The sequence below is a fragment of the Leuresthes tenuis genome, unplaced genomic scaffold (assembly GCF_036924035.1).
Source record: "Leuresthes tenuis unplaced genomic scaffold, fLeuTen1.0.hap1 SCAF_12, whole genome shotgun sequence".
Classification (NCBI taxonomy): Eukaryota; Metazoa; Chordata; class Actinopteri; order Atheriniformes; family Atherinopsidae; genus Leuresthes; species Leuresthes tenuis.
The window spans coordinates 26,023,202-26,044,712 of NW_027325366.1; the positions used below are offsets into that span (position 1 = coordinate 26,023,202).

The 21,511-nt window shown below is 38.5% G+C and overlaps 1 protein-coding gene across 1 annotated transcript in view; it reads right to left on the reverse strand.

The window, feature by feature from the left end:
• Window positions 1–21,511, reverse strand: part of asic4a (acid-sensing (proton-gated) ion channel family member 4a) — an 85,981-nt gene that overhangs the window by 5,547 nt on the left and 58,923 nt on the right. The window contains exons 2-9 of the mRNA XM_072397287.1: window positions 9,706–9,850; window positions 8,524–8,651; window positions 8,241–8,394; window positions 4,946–4,999; window positions 2,920–3,073; window positions 1,998–2,089; window positions 1,761–1,840; window positions 1,045–1,155 (exon numbers count right to left, since the gene is read on the reverse strand). Of these exons, the coding sequence (XP_072253388.1) occupies window positions 1,045–1,155; window positions 1,761–1,840; window positions 1,998–2,089; window positions 2,920–3,073; window positions 4,946–4,999; window positions 8,241–8,394; window positions 8,524–8,651; window positions 9,706–9,850 (918 nt within the window). The remainder of the gene's footprint in view (window positions 1–1,044; window positions 1,156–1,760; window positions 1,841–1,997; window positions 2,090–2,919; window positions 3,074–4,945; window positions 5,000–8,240; window positions 8,395–8,523; window positions 8,652–9,705; window positions 9,851–21,511) is intronic.

A 21,511-nucleotide genomic window follows, 5' to 3' on the forward strand; every position in this document is an offset into this window, starting at 1 on the left:
TAACATGAAATGACAATCTTACTATGTCATACTTATAGTCCTTTATCATACAACCAAGTCAACAAGCTTAAACATACAAGAAACATTTTCATCTGTTCCTATACACCACCAGTATGTTCTATACATCCGTAGTTCTCTTGTTAAAATGAATTGTTATTAGAGTTTGACATATTGTTTTAAGGAATATCTGACTTTTGCATTACGTCTCAGTGGATTTACTGTCCAGTCTTGCACATATGGTTTTTATTTCAGACATACAATGGCTATCTTTGTTTGAAAAAAACTCAATAAAACACGTCTTGAGAACTGAATGACTGCTTTTAACAACTGCTTTAACAGATCAATGAAGCATTTTCCATGTTTAAAAATAACTAAAGAGAGAGGTGCATGTGGCACACAAGACGTCATATCTAGAACTGTATCCAAGTTTTGCTACATCTAGCAGCAAAGCTGCCACGATCACAACAAAGATCTCGGCACGGGGGTACATAGTGGTACACCTTGTGTGTCCAAGTGCAAACTAGCTAAAAAAGGTTTAGAAATCTAGTGAGACAAAGTACAGATAAAATCCCTGGCTGTTGTCTGCTGAATACACCATGCAATTCAATGACTAAAACAGTCAGTGTCCGCTGAAACAGTTTGGAGTGCCCCCTGAGAAACCCTTTGGAAACCTTTGTTTGGTGTCTAAAACTGTTAAGTCAAGTCTCTCGCCATCTGTCATAGTTGCAATATGAAGACTAGAATTACATAACACAGTTATGGTTAGATGCAAGATAAGAAGTCAGTTATTCTGTCTATAGGAATTAGCAACATCAGAATTAACTTGTGCAACAATAAATACAAGCTCCAGGGGAGGTTGTTCTTTGCACAGTGGTTAAGACTAATTAAAAACATTACACTCTTCATAATTTTAGTGGTGGAAAAATATTAATTTTCTTCTCCCTTCGTTGTTTTCTAATGAACCTACAGTGCTGCAGGCTAACTTATAGAGTCAGCATGAAACCAGTGTAAGTGTAATTTGTTGCTCTGCAGTATGTATGGTACCTTTGCCTTCATTTCCTCCAGACTCACTGTTGCAACAGTGCTGGTCGGCTGCTTGTTCTTCTTCTCCTCTTTCTGCGGCCTCAGCAGACGCTGTAGCCGGTGCTTGATCACCTGGTTTCACCGAGACCATAGCAGCAAGGAGGGTTAAAGAGCAGAGATGGAGGAAGGAGACAAGAGGTGCAGGAGTGAGAAGAGATCATCTCACATAATGCGTGAGTTACATTCCTCCCTTCTGATTTGACTTTACTCATACATGTTTGGCAGTCAGTAGGCAGCTGGCTGCACAGCTCAGAGGGGATACAGATGAAGCAGGGGCTCATTTCATGATCAGCTTTCGCAGCATGTCATGAGCACAGACCTCAGTGGTCCTGCCTGGGAATCAGTTACAACTTCACACATGCATAGTAAGTTACAAAATATGCACAGCCAGCCACGTTCTTTGATTTTCACCTTATTCTGTGGAGGAAATACATGGCGGTACATCAAAATGATCAGTGGCAACATTAAAAAAAATATATATATATTTTGTCTAGACAAAGAATAAAGCAAACAATGACACATGTAATTTCTAAACATTAACTGTTGGTTATAGTGTTTTCACTTAAATCCAGCAGGACAATAACAATGTTAATTATCTCTAATTATACCACAGCTACTGCTGATCTGATTTCATGCTGTGATTGGTTGATGTGTGTGTGTCTGCATGGACACTGTACCTCATAGATGTAATCCAGTATTTCTAAGACTGTCAGGATGCTGGCTCCAATGAACAAGCCCATCTGTCCACCAATGTCACCTAAAAAGAAAGTAATTAAGTACCTAAGAAGAAGCGCTATGAGCGCTACACCAAGGCTGTTCGTATTTGCTTCTGTGCTTAAAAGTACCACTGCTTAACCTCTCACTCCAGCAAACCAAATATTCATTTAATAGGGCAAAACAGACAGAAATCTTACCTAATAAACCAGCAACATCATATGCTTTCTTTTGCTCAATTGTTTCATAATTGAGAGCTTCAAAGAAGATATCCAACACCAGGAAATTGTCTCTGGAAAAAAACAAGTCAAGCGTGAAAGACATAGAAAACAAAATGTGAGAAACATCAGTGCTGTTTTTATAATTCACCACAAATAAAACATATGTTAAACAAATAAATCAAGTCATCTTTATACACAGTGTAAGCTCATTATGATCTTTTGCCAGGCCTGCAGTGCTTTGAATAGATCCAGCCAGCTATTGTGAGATAATGAGGTCTTTCAGGATTTAACTGAGATGAGAAGAACATGCATCGACAGCATGCTTATCGGCTGCTACTCTTCAATTTTCCCTGGGTTTAAAAAGTCTGGTAATATTAAATGTCGTGAGCCGTCATGTGCTCTTTGGTTTAGGCATGTTTACCCTCTATCGTGTCCCTGATGATTAAACGCAGAGAAGAATTACAGACTCTGCGCTGATTTAATTCAAAATATCACCAAGGGTTTCATAAAAAAATATTGTAGAACTTCATTAAAATTTAAAGCCTTGTATCATTTCACATGTAGAAATGATTCGATAAAAATCGACAAAATAATCAACTTATTCGAGAGCTTTCATAAAATTCACATGCTTTTCTACTCCTGGCTCTGTACTAAATTGACAATTTGACAGATGAACAGCGCAGACAAAGAGTATTAAATGATCTTGATTCTAAATAACAGCAATAAACTTAGAATATTATAACACAATGTAGTAAATATGTACCGCTGTCAGATTAAATTAAAAAGATGAGCATTTGCTCATATCTATGGTTGGCATAGTTATCACAGGCTGAAGGTCATGATTTATGGCCTTTACTGAACAACAAGCAAATTAAATGTTGTTGTAGGTTCCCTGCCGTACCTGATGTAGTCCTCTGACTTGTCGTACTTCCTGGAAAGGTAGCGAGCCGAGCCTTTGCTGGGTATTTTGACCATGGAGAGCTCTTTACCATAGCGGGTGAGATTACAAGGCGTCTCGCATGGACAGGTATCCCCACTGTTCTTCTGTAGCTGTGCTGCAAGCAGAGTGGGAACAGGGGTTTGACAGATTTAGACGTGGACATTTTCAGTGCAGTTCAGTTGCGTTAACAGAGAGACAAACATGATGCTGCGAGTCTAGAGCAGCGCAACACTGCAGTCAGGTGACTGGCATTATCATCAACACAACCTTTTTCATACATAAACAAATCGTTCACTTTGAGAAGGAAAATGTCAGTTGATGCAGATGTGATGTTCTTTGCTCAAAGAAATGACTTGTTTGTCATTTGCTTTTAAGTGTTCATTACAGCAGGGCCCCATCGGCCAACAGTTCATTTCACCATTGTAAACTAATATACAGGTTATAAACTCAGCATGGCAACAGTTTTCAGGAGCACATTCTGTTACATGTTAACACACAAGATAATTTAAAAATGTTTCATTTACTAAATGGCTGTATATACAACAGTACAATTTTGTACTGATATAGTAAAAATACTGCATATTTAACACCTGATGCCAGCGTGAGCCTCAAACATTATGCGAGAGCTCAGCAACATTAAACGATGTTACTGTCATATCCAGGAAATCCCTTTCAGTTAAAGGTCCAGTGTGTAGGATGTACTGACATCTAGTTGCATAAATTGTCTAACTTGAATTCTACACAGTGGAAATATATTGCGGGACAAAAAATTTAATTGTAACAAATTGTTGTCCTTTACATATGATGCAAGAGTCATGACCCTGTGTTCCTCTTTGTAGTTATTTTCATGTCAGGCAACATAGAAAAAAAAACGTGAAAATGTGTGGACACAAATCAGTTGTTTAGAGACTGGATTACTCTGCAATATTACACACAAACCACAAGAATTCAACCAACCAATGTTGTTCAGAACATATTAACATGACGCGATACTCTTGCCATATTATCTAACAGTCAACTGTAGTAATAGTGTTCAAAGCGATCCTGTGACAATATTTACTCATGAAATAAATGATGAAGTACACGAAGTGCTCCTGAGGACTTTTTATATGGCACCTTTCACCTAATTTGCATAAACTGCTTGGATATTAACAAATGCATATTTATGATCCTAACCTCTAAAACAACAGTGCTCACAGGAGAGTAAATGGCGTTTCTCTGTTTCTTTTTTAAAATTCTAAATGCATCCAGTCTAGACAAAAAAAAACGGATGGAGCGAGCTCTGAAAGCAGTAATTATAATTTGATGATTTATGTATTTTAGAAGTCTAACAATAAGGTTATTTGTATGCAGGAGCACGAAAGTATATATTCTGTCTGATGTGGGAACAAAACACCCCTACAAATTATACTTTAATATTTTACCTTTGATGGAGGGTGAATCTATTCACATGGTTTGATTCAGGAATATGACCTGTGAATATTGTCTATTCTTGTAAGATTTATCTATGATCTCATTCAGTCTTACTTTAAACAGAGTTTGAATTCAGTCACAAGAGATATAATTAAATTTCTGGCTTATTTGGATGAGAAATGATAATTGAGCCACGCCAATAATAATGGCCCTTTTGTGTGTGTGTGTGTGGAGGGGGGGCTTGAATCCTTTGAATTCAAGGTTCAGTGATGCTATCTGTTGGGAGAGGAGGGTGAGGTCAGAGCCAGGATGGGGGTGGGGGGGGGTGAAGTTATGCAGGAATGAAGCACAGGTTTAATAATGACATTTTAACAAAAGAAGTAGAACAGCCATCAAGCTCTAAAGTGACTAAATCAGAACGAGGGAAAGTCATTTTTAAGAAATCCAGTCTACCTCCAGGTTTTTGTAAAACAGGAAAAAAAAAATCCTTATCATATCAACTGATTGTGCTTCCATTTCCCTTTGGGGGAGTCTTTTGTAATGAGAAAAGAAATGAAGGGAGATTGTTTCTTACCTAGTGCTTTGTCAACACAGTTGACTTTACTGGGAGGGCAGATATCTGCAGTTCCTGGAAAGGGAGAGCAGAATATGAGTCTGATCAATCTGAAACAAAATGATCAGTGACCTGTGTCTGCTGCAATGAGGAAGCATGGCTGTGAACAACGCTCTGCGGCTTATCATTCATCTCCAAATGAAGGCAGGTGCACCAAGGATGACTTCCATCCACATAACCTGAGCACATCTTGGTCTGTCCTTGATTGCATGGAGAAATGGAGCATGCTGGCTCCACTCGTGAGGCATATTTAGAAAGTCTTTAAAAACCAATCAAGGAGGCACTTCCTTTGCAGAAAAACATACTGCCCAGGCCATTAATGACAGGCATTCATCAGCGGCACAATTAATTAGCAGAGGTCTGTTCGTCTGTCTGTAAAATCTTCATAGGGTTAATGTTTTGTGGAAGTCTACTTTCCAGTTACAATGAAATGTTAATTTGTCACCCTGTGAAATCATGTCTAGGATGGGAGACGTTCCTTTCAACAGTTCTGAATAGAGCTTTAGGATTCTAGCTTTTTCACAAAAAGTAGCACCTGCTGTGATTTAAAGAAGCCCTCTTTAAATTTTAATGATCATTTAAAGTAATTCTTTTAAATTGCCCAGCCTCTTTTACTTTTAGAAAGTCTGAGTAACAGGGAAAAGCTGGTCTGTGTTTGCTGTCCAGGCATCAAGAACAAGAACAACTTAATGGCTTTTTTGGGTAGTCACCCAAATATAGAAATAGACTTAAACACTGAAATATTTATCTTGGACCAGACAAATGTGGAAAAACACAATTTACCTCCTCTCCCTCACTTTTTGAGAGTTATGACCTTTATAAATGACCACATGGCACAAACTCACTAAAAAAGTACTTTTCAGTCAAAATTTAAAGATCTGAAACTGTTGAGAAATAAACTGATGAAAAACAGACAAAGATTAATTTTACCAACATATATCTGTGTATCTGTCAGCCTGTCTATCTGTGTTTGTCTTTTCAAACTGGATGCGTGTATTTGTGAGTGTGTATAGAACCGGAGGAACCTGAGTTGTCACTGTTGCTAACCCTCATAAACAAAGCAACTGTGTACAGTGGGCACATTAAGAAGAAAACATGAAAGCACCAAATAGAGAGACAAGTGCCACAAAACTAAGAAAAGACTAAAACCTGACCAATGTTGGATTTTGGGGCCCAATGGATATACCAATTTTGAACGAGATGAAAATTCAAATATTGATTTATCGAATGATATTATCTTTATACATTAATACAACATGGTGGATGAGTATACTGAAAAGAAGAATGATTCTTAAACAAAATAAACATCTTGGTCCTACAAGAAGTTATTACTGCTAAAGGGGCCAATACTGGCTTCAGAGGCCATGCTAAATGTTCTTGTAGTATTGTTCAAATATACCAACCATACTGATGGACACTGCTTCAAAGAGTTTGTGTGTTCCAAAAATATGCCAAAAACAAGTTGTAACATAAGTTATAACAGTAGGTGTTAGCCTTTGTTGGCCACTTCAAGAAAATAATAAATAATCTTGGCATAAATCAAGAGAATATGCACATCTCCAAGCCTCACTACACATACTGTGCGAGAAAAGTGGTAAAGAGAAACATAAAAGGTTGCTGGATATTAGCCAGTGTGTTTGGGGAAGTTAACATTTTTAAACTGACACAGTAGCCTGTTTAACCTCAGAATCACATATTTTATATTTCTTAACATGATGTAGAATTTCCTCTGCCAAAACTAGTCCAATTTAGTTGCAGTATTATGGGGTTAAATTTGGATGAAAACTTTCTGCTTCCAATCAAATGCGTCATTCTTATTTATTCAGTTTGGGGGTGTCAGCTGCACTGTGAAATGCATACACTGTAAGTTTCCTGCCTTATTTGTGAACGCTCTCGCCCTCAACGTGCCTGTTAGCCACATCAGTCAAACAGCTTGCATTCAGTGACTCAGCTCTTTGACTTCCTGCACTCGAGCCGTGATGACGCACTCACACTTAGTGAGTTCAAACATCTCTCTTTGTGTTTGTCAGACTGAACTCTGCAACATATCAACACACTGAGCGAGAGGACAACTTAAATGGTGTTACAACAGTAATCGGTGTTCTCACCGAAAGATGATCATCTTGAGAGAATTAAATTTGTATCGCATCTCAATAGCCATCTGATTCATTGCCATGAAGTCTTGTACCGACATTTATTCTTTCCAGAGGACATATGTTACTGATTTTGACAACCCTTTGATTTTTAATCCACAACCGCCCTGTGAATAGACCAAAACGAACTGGATGTAGACAGCCTAACCATTAGCATTAATCATTGTAACTTTGATGATGCCTTTACTTTCCATGTGGTTTCATCATTATTTCTTAAACGGTTTATGACCACATCAGTGAAAAACCAATGACATTCCCATCAACATCAGTTATGCTTTGTGAGTGCTTCTAAGAAATAAGTATCGACATGCTAACATGCCTAACCAAGATGGTAATTGTGGTTACAGATTAAAGCTGATTAACATCAGTATGTTCAAGAATTTATTGTGACCAAAAGCACAACTATGCATAAGAAGAAGAATTTGAATGCTAACACTAATAATGAGCTGCATTTTTTAAAGTTGTTTCTAAAATGACATTATTTAAGCCCAAATAATCCATTACATGCAACAATCCTTCATACAGTTTTGCAAGCCATCTGCCAGTGGAAACCAAATGCAAGAACAACCAGTAATGGTAATCAGTCATAGAAAAATAAGGACGGCTACAGGGAGACAACAGAGCAACTCTAAAACAGATTATTATGGATGAGCTACTGGATCCAAAACTCATTGAGAGTTGAGTCTGACAGGTCAGTAGCCAGAGAGCTGGCAGCACCGCTGAAGAGAATCTCACTCCAGATATCAAGCATTAATGTCAGGAGTGTGGCAGCCCAGTTATGCCTGTGCAGGAATGATTCAAGTGGGTCGAAAATAGTGACTTATTTTGAAAATCTTATGTAAATATAGACCTCGCTGGTTGTTTTTCAAATATACAATACTGTTATACTTTTACAAAAAGGAAGGAGAATTTTAAATACACTGTTGGTGTTTATTTCCCCCCACTCTGTGCATTTGTTTATTGTGTTTATGCTATTTCATGATCTTTAGGCAGCCTCATGACTACAAATAAAGGATCAGTACTCATCTATTTTTCAGTTTTTACAGTAGACAGTTCTGCACCGCTGTTCTCTGTTTAAAGATATGGTAAAGCAGTGATCTTACCAGGCATGTGTACCATTCTGCACTTGCACACTCTCAGGACCTCGTTGGTCTCGCAGAGCAAGCGACAGGCGCTGATACTGTATGTGTCATATCCTGGGAACTTCTCCTTGCTGGTGGAGCGGCAGTTCCCCCAGGGCTGGGGCAGGTAGGTCAGCTAGGCACACAGATATTTATTAGATGCCAGACTGACCCACTGGGGATGAACTGTTGTGAACAGCACAGTCAAACAGTGGTGGTGGTCTGAGGGCGAAAAGGGACGTGTGCTGAGATGAGGAAGACCTACCCTCTGCTCCTGACATGAAACAAAGGTCTGGAAGCCCGGGGAGACACCGAAGCCCAGCTGGTGAATGTAGGGAGGCTCATCCTGACTGTGGATCTGAACTCGAATACCGGCCTCCAGGGAGGTCTCATCTTCATGTCAGGATGAAACAGAGCACAAGCATAGAACGGTGCAAAGGGAGAGTACAAGGGGATTTCAGATCAGTGCCTCATCTGACAGCTTGGACTTAGTTTGATGCTAACCACATTTCAGTTTTGTTTAAAAAATAAGTCCGCCGGGATTATTAATATTATTTGGCAGAGACAGGATATTTTATTAAGGAATTCCCCTTCATCAAATCCCATTTTTCAGGTGCAGCAAAGCAATCTGAAAAACACACTATTTACAGTTGTGTCAAAAAGATAAAGTTTTTATGTATTGGGCCATAACCTCAACCTGGATAACCTCAGATGAACAACAGCACATGAAATACGATAGTGTGGCATTATTCATTCAACAAAAACTAAGCTAAAACGCAAAAGCCTTGTTACTGCTTCCATAGGAATTAAGCGAGAAAGTAGCAGCCAAATTCTACCAATCAAATGTTCTTCATGAATTGATCATCAGCAAGTGTGAGGAGTTGGTAGTTTGTGGCTCTGGAGCGTCCAGGTGTGTGTTAACACAACATCAAGGAGGAAAGATATCAGCAATGATCTTTAAGAGACAGTTGTTGCTGTGCATCTATCTGGGATTAGTTATAAGGTCATTCCAAAGAATTTGGAGTCCATCATTACAGTGAGAAATATTATTCACAAACAGAAAGACCCGGACAAACAAACAGCAAAAAAACAATCATTACATCTCAGACTCTGCAGGCCTCAGTTAACTTGTTAAATATTAAACCTCATGACAGTATAATTAGTAAAAGACTGAACATGACATGGTTTGTTTGGAGGGCTTCTGCATTTTGGCTTAGATTTATTAAAAACGGTGTAATAAGTCGTTCACCTGAGGCTCTATTGATCTAGTTTTCAGACCCAGTAAGAGTGATGTAATTTTCTTGATATGCAAAAACCTCCAAAGTTAAAGAGGGTGTGCTCTATTGCAAAGTGAATGGTGGTAGATTTGGATTTAAACTGCAACAGAGGTACCTTATGTTGTGGAATAGGAAAGGATTACAAGAAACAAAATGATTCTGAGGCTTACTTGTCTCTCTCCAGATGGGCAGATACTCATCCTGCTGGATATCCAACATGATCTCCAGACCATTTCCCATTCCGCCTTGCTTGGTTTTCCTAGACGTAGTCTTGTTGCCATTAAAAGTGTAGCATTTCCCATATCTGGTGTAAACCTGGGAGAAGACAGATTCATATCATGAGCATCACCGTAAACATGACAAAGTCCACACACTGGATGTGACAAGCTGTGCATTGAAATGAGAACTGCAGCGGTGTGGAGCAAAAAATAAACAAACAAGCAGAGTCTCTGCATCCAGAGATTACCCACACATCTCTGGATGCAGTCTGCTGTCCCTCCTGGACTTAGATAAGCTGTATTTGAATCTATTTCTAACATACAATGCTGCTTAATCGTATCACCAAGGCACCATATTATCAAAAGCCTTGAGAGATTCTTTAACTTCTCTTCAAAAGAAAACAAAACACATTAAGGGTGTCTGGTGTAAAAAATCTATGACACCTTCACCTATTAGGAGAGCTGTGTCTGTGGGAATACATCATATCTTTGTTTATACCTCTCATCTAAACTGCTGCACTGACAAAAAATATCTAGCTTACACTCAATTTAACTGTTATCTCCTTAGAGTTTTAAAAACACAAACAGTCATCAACTTGTTAACAAAGAGGTGCTGTGGTACCACCACAGAGATACGGGAAAAATACAGGAGAATCAGGTAAATTGTCTACTTACAGGCCAAAAGTTCACTTACATGTGAGCAAATGCAACAAACATTACCTGGTTGTGTTACTTCCAGTCAGATCTTTTTCATAATTTACATATTCAAAAAGATTTTTTCATTTGGCTATGTGGATTCCAATTTGGTACTATGTCTATCTTTGTACAATTGTGCCTAATCTTCAGACAAGAGATACGAATTTTGTTCGGTTTCTTGTTTCTGTCGTCTTATTGATGATTCATATTTGGGATCGAGTTTTGGTTGGAAGCTTGCATGTAAACATTTAGTGCAGAGTAGAGGATTCAAACCACATTTCAGCCCTCTCACACCAGAAAATATTACGTGTGCATTTGTACTTGTATGAAATGTAATAGTTTCACTGTATCCATGGTTGTAAATTGTGTCCTAAATTGATATTGTAAAATCTTTGAATATGATTCAAATGGCATCCCGTTAAGTACTTTCCCTGAGTGGTAGGTGGGAAATACAACTCATGAGTCTCGCTCTTTCTCAAGTGTTTCCTTTTAAAAAGCCTCCTTATGAGGACAAAGAGGGGCTTTCATATGCATGTGCATTCATGACCTTTTTGGTGATTTTATATACATGAAAATGTTTTGTGTATACATGTGCTTGTGTTGTATAAATGACTGCCAATTAATGTTGTCTTGTAGGAGGGGCTTCCAGTATCAACCCTGGAATAGAAACTCCTGCGAGCGATGTGTGCAGCATGGGCCTGGAAAGGCAGCAGTTCTAGTTGGTGAATTTTGAAGACTTTTGTCGTTAGTTTCCTTTGTTTTCTTCTATTTGTTTTTTCCCTCTATAATGTACCTTTGCACGACTACAAGTCACTTTATTTTGTTCTCCAATGGAGAACTTAAATATCAAGCATGAGCTGAAGTCTTGAGTCGAGCCTCCTCCTTCCACCACCAAATCCTACAATCAGTATTTGGTATCCATTATTGAAATATCACTTAGCTACATGAGAAACCATGAGGAATAATCATCAGACAATAGATTCACACATTGTGAGGATGCTGACTATTTCTCCTGAACCACAATGAAAACATGTTTTGAAGAAAGTCATTTTGAGGAGCTCTAATAATGAACTTGCTCGCTATAGCTAATAAAAACATGGTGATACCTCAAACTGTCCCAAGGAAATACTTCCCTTCTAAATGACAAATTCATTACGTGTTTTTAACATTGGACAGAAAAGTAATCCGTGGAATATTTTTTTGTTCAAACATCTTCTGAAAGAGGACAGTGATGAAAGTATTAAAACTCTGGAAATCACATGACAGGAGAGGTCAATAGACATAAGAGATATTAAAATGACTTTACAAACGAAATAAATGAATACACAGCCTACAGATCTTAAAAGGGACACTGATGGTATCAGCATTCACAGAAACAGAGATGTCTGTGCTCTGACTTTGATTTTAGTTTTATCCACCTAATAAGTGCTATGATGTCTAAATAAGGGACAAGGGCGGAACAACACAAGCTCTCATTTAGAGACCACAGGGTGTATCCACATCTGAGATGGCTGAACAGCAAATCAAAGTCACTGTTATGGGATTCAGTCAAGTAATTCTATGGAACACTGGGCAATTTTGCAACATCCACAACAGTGATTAGAGTCAGAGACGAGTACAGTTTAATAGCTGCTGTTCAGAAATACGGTTGTATTTTACGCAGTAATAGACCTCTGGGCCTTTGATCTTGGTATTTCTGCATGCTTGGTGTGTGTGTTTGTGTGTGTGTTTTTAAATTAATCACAAATGGCAACTCTAAAAGTCAGTCTTGGTTGAGTATTTAGAGAAATGGCTGACATTTACAGATTTCAGCTGTGGCCTTAATGTGGTACACTTGGGTTTAGGTTAGTTCTGACAGCCACTTTGCATTTTTGTAAATTGCAGCATCTTGTTCGAAGAAGTGATTAGAAAATAGGAGTTGACGAAGGAGAGAGGGTTCAAATACTAAAGTCTGACTTTTGACTGACATGTGCTATTAGGTTGAAATGATTTAATCTCTATTTGGCAGGCGCTGAGGAGGTAAGCTGCACTTATCATTGATTCCCCGCCTCCACACGGGTTCATTGACACACTTAAGCCTCAACCGGCAGTCTTTATCTGATGGAGCAAGCAACTGAGGCAAAGGAGGATTTCACTTCAGAAAAGCTCAAAACACCCTAACCAAGTGCTTGGGTTCCGCTCTAAAACTTCTGGCTCTGAAGGACGCCAGTGTGTTCACAAATGATATCCCCAGAGAGTGTGGGGAAATTTTCCCATCATCTCACCCCGGAAAATGGTTGTTGGCAGAGCTTCCACTGGTTTATTTCTCAGCTACTGAACCCTCCTCCTTCTGCTCTCTCTGCATCAACAATGTGATTGATGGAGCATTTTTCTCCTGTTATATCTTGCATCAAATTTAGCAAAGGTAACATGACTGACTTAAACAAATCCCAGGGGAAGACTTGGCACAGTTGTCGACGAGCCGAAACAGAGCAGCTGCATGGTAAAAAGAAATGATCTATTGTATTTTTATGATTGAATCAAGAACTAACTATAATAGAGCATTGTTCACTTTGTTGACACTCGGAGGCCTGAAACAACATCATTTTGAATGCCAGTCTTTCACATGGTAATGAAACATTGATCTTACTCGATGTCCTCAGTATTATTTGCTCTCACCCATTTTGTTCTGTAACGTGCATACCACATTTATCTATTATGTCTCTGTTTTTATAAGTTTGTAATTGTACAATTCAAGGATGGATTTTTCCAACTACAAACAAAAGGTCCCTCTCTGCTTTGAGGTGAGAGAGTAAAGTCGTTTTGTAACTGAGTTAAACTAGCAAGCTCAACTTTTAGTTGCAGTCTCAACATTATTCTCACATGATCCATATTTCATAATAGATCTGTTTTTTCATATTAACACCATTAAACTAATGTTTATAACAACCTATCAATGACCACTTTTAGAATAATATCAGCAGCATCTGGTTTATGGGCCTCTGTTAGATATAATGAATCTGCCATGTGCAGCTTTCCATGTACTCAGTACACGATGAGCACTTAATATTTTATATATATACATAATGTAGACATTGGGTACTTTCTTAGTTGACCCCAGGGATTTACTATTCCTACTTCCTCCTGTTGTGTAACACTGACTGAAAACTTGCCCTTCTTGCAGGAGGGACTCCTCTCTTTCTAAACATTCTCCCATTTTCTGTGTTTTTTTTTCTTTAGTTCAGGATAGACACTGTATGTACATTATATAAAGGCTTTGAAATATATTTTAGTCTTGGCAACATAAATAATACTGGTTAAAATTGTCCAGACCAGACTGTAAAAGCATAAATGCATCAAAATGAAGCCTTTCTCCGTAATGGCAACATACTTTTGGAGGGATGCCTGAATTCATGACATTTGCATATATTGTACCCATCTCACCAATTACGCTGCCACTGCCTTAAATCTCAATTCATCACATCTTTTGCTTGAGTTTTCCTCCTAAAGTGCCTGTTTCATTCTCCATCTTTCCATGCTAAAAGCTTTAAGAGACCAAGCCCTTACCATGTAATTCATAAGCCCTGGTGGGCTAAACCTTTAAACACCCTCTTTATGGCTGTGATCTGACAGTCCTAACTTTTCCTTTTAAAAAACCTGCAGGGATCACTTCAGTGCTTCACCAGAGGACATCCATTTCCAGGCAGGCAGCATGTCATGGGGTGCCTCTGAGTATAAGAAGGAAGGATTTGAATTAATTTACACAGGGTGGTAGTAAGTATGAGAGCACTGATTGGCAGATGAAAACCATTAGGGCCGGCTCATGAAGGTTTAAGGTTGACACAGACTGTTGATTTAATGCCTTAATTACAACATCCCACCAGTAAGACCTGAATAACAATGTGAAATAAACTGAATATTTACATTCCATTTTGAGTGTTTTTTCAGAACCAATGAGCAACAGGGCAGCCAGTCAAAGGACTGCGCTACAAAAATTTTATCATGAATTTAAGACCAAACGAAGACAGAGAAGGTGGTGATCCAAATGTTATCCAAATTAATGTTTGGCTTTGTACAATGCTTTTATGTTCAACAATTTGTTTAACATGTGTGTCACCCTCATAACTGGAACAGCCAAATGAGTAAAAAATTATTCTTGGGTAAGGTGATGATACCATGCTGTTTCATACTGTTTTGTATTGCACAGTATAATATTAAATCCTGTTGTTTCATCCTGTATCATCTTTAGTACCATGATGTTTCATAGTATAGGCGAGCATTGCAAAGGAAATTTATCTGTATTATCAAGAGAGTATTATCTCTTGATTTAATTAAATTTTCTAGTCTTCGAGATGTTGTTTATAGTAAATGACAACAATGTGACTAAATGACTCGTTAAATCTTAGTGAACAAAAATGGCCAAAGACACAAGTGAGCATGTGGAAGCATTACGATAAAAGAAAAAACAATCAGTCACAATGAAAACACAAATGTTCTCATGTTTTGTGATGGTCAGAGGGTAAAGCAGGCTTGATAAGACCTCAGGGAGACCACTCGCTTCCCTCTAAACTGTAAACAGGCTTTGGAAGGCAGTCTAAAAATGTAATGTCTTCTTCACTCTGAACTCAAAGAATGTGAGGAATGAGTTTTCAAAAATGAAAAAGAAAAGGCACAATTTGTTATGCACAAAGCCTGCAAATGCTGTTTTGATGTGTCTGACTTGTTTCCTTTTAGGCTTGCATTTAAAACTTCCATTTGGGCTCCTATACAAAGATTTGCACTGTGAAGTGACCATTTTCTTTTCCCACAATTGCAGCAGACAGTTTGTTTCAATGCCACACTGGACAGTGTGTAATATCTTGCAAGCAGCTGATGAAAAAAGAATAGTTAAGTGTAGTCATACATCTTGATGTGGATGTGATCTACTCTACTAAATGAAGCAGTCATCGACCATGCGCCTATTAACACTTTTATTAGCAGTTCTCTAGGATATCTATCATGTAGCTGGCTTCCACTTGTAAAAATAATAAATAAATTAACAAAAGCTTGTGTAGGGAAAACAAAAGAACAATAATATCCCCCGTATCGTATTTTAAACATTGAGCAACAGAAGAATCAGATTTGTGTGCCACAATTTTTTTCTCACTAAATTGCTAAACTTTGCTGCCTCTTTTAACACAGTAAATGTTTATTTAAAATTGGATTTATATTTTTATATAGGTATTGTGATACATTGGACATTTTCTCAATAAAGTGTAAACTCTACTCTCTATCTGAAATCCAGCTAAAAAATCTCTTCAAATATCTGGCATCATTAGACTATACAATCATTCCATTACTGCAACAACCTTCAGGGGCCTTCAGAAGTCAAAGCAAACATCAAGGTTGCTAGGATTTTAGACATATCTAGCTCGAGACTAAGACAGAAAAATGATAGCAGTTGAACTCAGAGAACATGTTTCCTAAACAGCCACAAAATGATAAGACCTCAGTGCAAACGCTGTCCTCTTCTCATGTACAGTGGTTAAGATGCATGATTAAAAAAAAATCTTCAACGAAATGTCATAGGTTACTTTAATAATGGGTCAGAGCTTTAAGATATCAAATCTGGCTCTGTAATATACCCCATGTCACATGTATATGAGCGTCACAGTTCGACTGAACAGAGACCAAACACAGACACAAAGCCCAAATATTGCAGGGGCACGTGAGACTCACATGTTTTGCACCATTAACCTCCATTTCAGTATCGGTCTCTAAACACAGGGCCATAGCTCTAGATTGCAATTCAAAACATTACCGTGAATCAATTCCAACCTTCATTACACAACTGAGTGTCAAGATCCCAGTGGAAGTTTAACACAGTCATTTGAGTGAGGTAAATACTGTGCATACTCTGAGATTGGGTTGAATAAAATGTTTAGCAATTGTGATAATTTCTCCAAAGGAATATAAATTAAATCCACATCTTCTGAGTCATGAGAGACACCTTTTTTCACAGATTTTTTAATTACCGCTGTGTCAGGTTTACATTATAATAGGATGGCCTCTATTTATGGCTTGAGTTTCCACAAGGTCTGTGTGACATAAATTTTGTCAACCTTACCAGTACATAAACAACCACTGGCTTTGTCTTGGCTGACCGTGTGCAGCCAAAATACCATATCTGTAACTTCCCAGACTGAAGACGCTGTTTATGTATGTGCCTGGATTAATCTCCTATCATAAAACAACACACTACACAAGTGAGACAAGGAACAGAAGAACAACATGGACGCTTGTCTTGAGGAGAGACTTTGCAGATAGTTACTGTCATCCACACCTCTACAATGTACCGTAATGTAGATGGATTGTAAACTCATACATGAGAAGCGTGAGCACAGGTGACCGAAGACACATTATGTAAAGGAGCACATGTGCATCAAAAATTTGCAGCGGCAAACAAAAAAATGTTCATTCCCATTTCATCAGTCATTTAAAGCAGGTTGTGCATTTCTCTGACCTATTTGACTTTGTATAAAGCCAACACAGTTCTGACCACAAAACATGAAACAGTCACTAAAACTTGACAAAATATTGATCGCCCACTGACACGATTTATACTGATTTAATATCTCCGCAGACTAAGAGAGCGTGGCTGCATTTTGTCAGATAGTCACAAACAGACTGTTGCTTCACATTAAACAGGCAGAAAATTCCACATTTGGAGGATGGAGTGGTTGGAAGATGGTGATATACTGGCAAGTGGAAGAGTGTCATGCTCACGACTCATCTTTCCAAATAATTTGGTTTAGGCGCTAGATGATAAAAACGACTTGGTTAATGTTTGGAAAACATCTTGGCTTACTTGAAAGCAACGCTGTAATAATATTAATAATATATTGTATCAAAATGCTTGAAACACACAAATGTGCATGAACCAGAACCACAAACAAATGCATTTCAAGATGTCTTCTTGAAATGCATAACTTTGAAAGTTGAACAAGCTGGCATGAAAAAATACAGTTTTTCTCTTCATCAGCACAAATTTGAATTTTTCTGTCTTTTGATGATTTCACATTTTGCCACGAGACTAGGCTGGTAATGCATCAAGATATAAACTCGTAAGGCTTATATCAGTAATAAATGTAGGAGTTCTGACTAATCTCTTTGCTTTTTTTACAGTCCTTTCTGCTGTGAGCACCTGAGCCAGAACAGTGCATTCAGAAGCCCCCTCTCTCCCCTTCTGCTCTTCCCCACATATCCAAGCATACTCGACTAATGGAGCGGCAAGGGATGCACTTGTAACAACGGCTGAAAATGGACCTGCTCTTCAGCACAATACAGCAACTCACAAACACAAGAGTCCACTACATTCAGCACTCTCAGTGATGTGAAAGCTTCCTATAAGTATCGTCTGTACTAACATCCCAGCCAAGGGCCCATAATGGTTCTGTTTTATAAATGTGATTAGAAACTACTGTCATAATGGGGATAATTTATTTGGATCACCACAGTGAGATGGGTCCCTAATCAGTCTTTATGTGTAATTGAGATGGATCATTTCCTGGAACTAAAGCTTGTTACTGGGACCAACCAAAACAGGTAAGTAATTCTCGACCTTCAAAGTCAAAAAGCACCTATTAATTGTGCTCCCTCTGGAGCAACAGTTGCCATAATATATAAATCGGCATTAGAATTAGTGAAACTAGATGGTATTTTCATGTCAAAGTACAATTAGGAACTGACACATTTAAAGGTTCCTGTCAAAATCTGTGTTGTTTTACACATTCCGGAACCTCTCTGTCGTACACCAGAACCTCTGGTTACGCTTATTCTTTTAAAATTGGTGGTTAAGAAATCTCAGTCTATTTATTCCACTGCAGCGCATGAGGTCAATGCTAAGAGTACAGAACAGTCATGCTGAATGTGAGGCGTAATGTTGCTCTCAAGATAGCAAAGGCGCACAATGCCATGCTATACATAAGCCAAATGCGCTTTACTTTTCCACCCCCCTCATTTTGCCCACAGTTCTGATAAGTCATTCTGTGTGTTGTACACGATACAGCCAAGGAGAAATCTGCACCGACAAACAATCCCGCCTGGAGCATTTGTCTCACTGTCGACTTTGTTTTTCTGCAGTCATTTAGATTTTCAGCTTTAATTAAGCAACCTCTGTCATTAACACAAGATCTCATTTCCTAAGCGCTCAATCTCACACCACTCTGCCTCTTTCAGACTCTGGCACCTGAAGCACAAACAGTCCTGCCCAACCGCTGCTGAAGAAATGCAGGCAAAGCTTCCTGGCCAACCTTTTATTTAGTATTCATCATAACCAAGACACCTGCCCGGTTGTTTTTCTTTTGCGGGGACTCTGGGGAAATGATATCTTTTGGACTGGAGCCACACGTTGGGGTTGATGAAACTTCTGGAACGGAAAAGCAGGATCTACTATCTCTTGACATGAATCATCACTGTAAAATATGGGGTCCCTTCAGGGATATGAGAGTGATGCGGATGCAAATTAATACTAGCTGCTAGCTCTTGTCAAGTTGTGACAAGTTATTCATAACCATGTATCAACATGTACAAATGTTTTTGATTGTGTATATTTCACAAAATGTGACTTATTGATGGGTTGATATTAGGTACATGTTGTTTCTCTTCCAGTGTGATGCGCGTATTGTCCCAAAACTCCTAATGACTTGTAACACTTGCTTTATTCACAAGATGGTGCAATAAGTGCACTTACTTACCTACTTGCTCACTGAATAAAACTGTCCCCCAACAGTGAAACAATATTCACAATATTTGCCTCTCAGTTGAGCAACATTTAAAAGCATGGAGATTCCTGTTTTTCATGCTACAAAAATCATCCAACTAAACAAGTCTGAGTAGTGTTTTTTTTTATAGCTTTTGTTGAGCCTTTAGAGTTTGTTTCAAGTCAAAAGCAGATCTAATATGACATAAAGCGGGATCAAAAGCCAGAACCAGAGCAAGAAAGTTTGGCAGAGACAGATTTACAAAAGACTGAAACAGGGCCCGTTTAATTTGGCTCTCACATGGCCGAAGTTAAGGGGCAGATAATGCAGCAATGGAACAAAGGACAGGCAGATCCAACAGGAATGGAAAACCTTGGACCACTGATTCTGTCCTTCAGTGTGTCTGATGATAGTAAATGGAAAATTTTTTTTACAAGACAAAAGGAACTCAGGGGGACCTGCAGGGGTCTGATAGACTTGATGATTAATTTCTGTGGATTAATGATTACAATTGAGGTGCTGACACTTCTGGCATTATAAACTCAATTTCTTGTACTTGTTCTGTTCTGAAATGAGAAAAAAGTTCATAAGCCTATTTAACCAACCACCCACATATGCAGACAGTGCAGCACTGTTGTACAAATGAGCAACCAGCATCAAGCTGCAGTTATGAATACTGAGCATTCTCAGGAATAAATCACTGATATTACTCTATAGTACAATTATTCTGGTTTCATCATTTCTTCATCGGACATTTCTGTTCAACCTCTCATTGATTAATTTCTTTTTCTCCCCCTTTCCTCTGTGCCTGAGACTGATCTATCATTGTTGTTACAACACCTACTGTTCGCCAATGGAGGTCGATAAAGATTATGGATGATTTGATGCGCCTGTAATACCAGGTTATTGAGAGTGAGAGCAGAGGACCATTGTAATCCCTGTCTGCACATCAAAGGCAGGCAAGAAATCTTGCCTGCTATTACCCCAGTGGCTGAATGCCACCTGTCCAGATGTTTGGCATGTGGACTCCAGCTCTGCCAAATGGGGATCATGAGACTACAGGATATCCTCCTGGAAACAGCTGAAGCTCCAAATGACAAAAACAAGCATTGTTACTTGCTTTTATAGATTCTGACAGTTACTTTATATGTACAATATACTTTGCTGTGTGCATGCTGCTCAATAAATGTTTTCAGAGTTTTTATGGGACTTTTTTGAAAACATCATTTTCACACCTTGTGAACAAGGTTATTGAATTTGCTCCAGACACCTTTAGAAGTAAATTACACAACTGCCTCACATTTACAATTTAATTTTCTATGAGCATAAAAGGCACTTTTGAAATCCTGCTTCAGAAGCCACAGAGCTCAGTATGGATTAGACATAGCTGATGCTCGGCTCCGTGTATCCCACAGTTGTGACAATCCCAGGCCTGTTTCCTGGGCTTTGAATGTCAGTTAAAGAACCCGTCTGTGATAGGGGCCTCAAAATATTGGAAGGTGTCCTGTGGTTACAGCCCTGACTGTCAATGTTCATTTGATCTCCTTGGATTTTATTCACACTGAAGCTGTTTGTTGTTATTTACGGGCAGAAGCCTCTGAGTGAATCTGTGCCACTGGACATTTGGCTAAGGTCTTGTGGAGGTCAGGGTTATTGTTATTATCATGCTATCATCTATTATTGATCAAAATTACTCGCTTTCAAAATTAACCCCACATAGGTACAAAACTTCTATATTCTCTTGTGTAAAGAGTTAATTTTCTAAATTCCAAAACTATGTCTTGATGAATTTTTGAAAAATGCTAAAAAGAAAATAATACTCAAGATAAGAACTATGACAATAGTAAGAGTAATAGCAAATATCAATTATTTACATTACTTATCTTTATTAATCAATAAAATCTAAGAAGCTATGCATGATCCATGCTGTTGTAATAGATACAGTATGGTTTATAAATGGACTAGCATTGTCTTGCTGAAAATTGCAAGAGCTTCCCTGAATTAGAAATCATCTGGATGGGAGCATATGTTGCTCTGAAATCTGTTTCATACCTTTCAGCACTGACGCAGCCTTTTCAGAAGTGCAGGTTGATAGCTCCATAAGCACTAATGCACCCCCATACCATTGGAGATGCAGGATTTTGAAATGAGTGCTGATAACGAGCCAGATGGTCCCTCTCCACTTTAGTCTCTTTAGATTTCTAAGACTAATCTTAATTTCTGTTCGCCTGGCTGAGCAGTTTTCCACTTTGCCACAGTCCATTTTAAATGATGCTTCATGCAGAGAGCACACTAATGTTTCTGTATCATGTTCACATATGGTCCCTTCTTTGCATGATGGG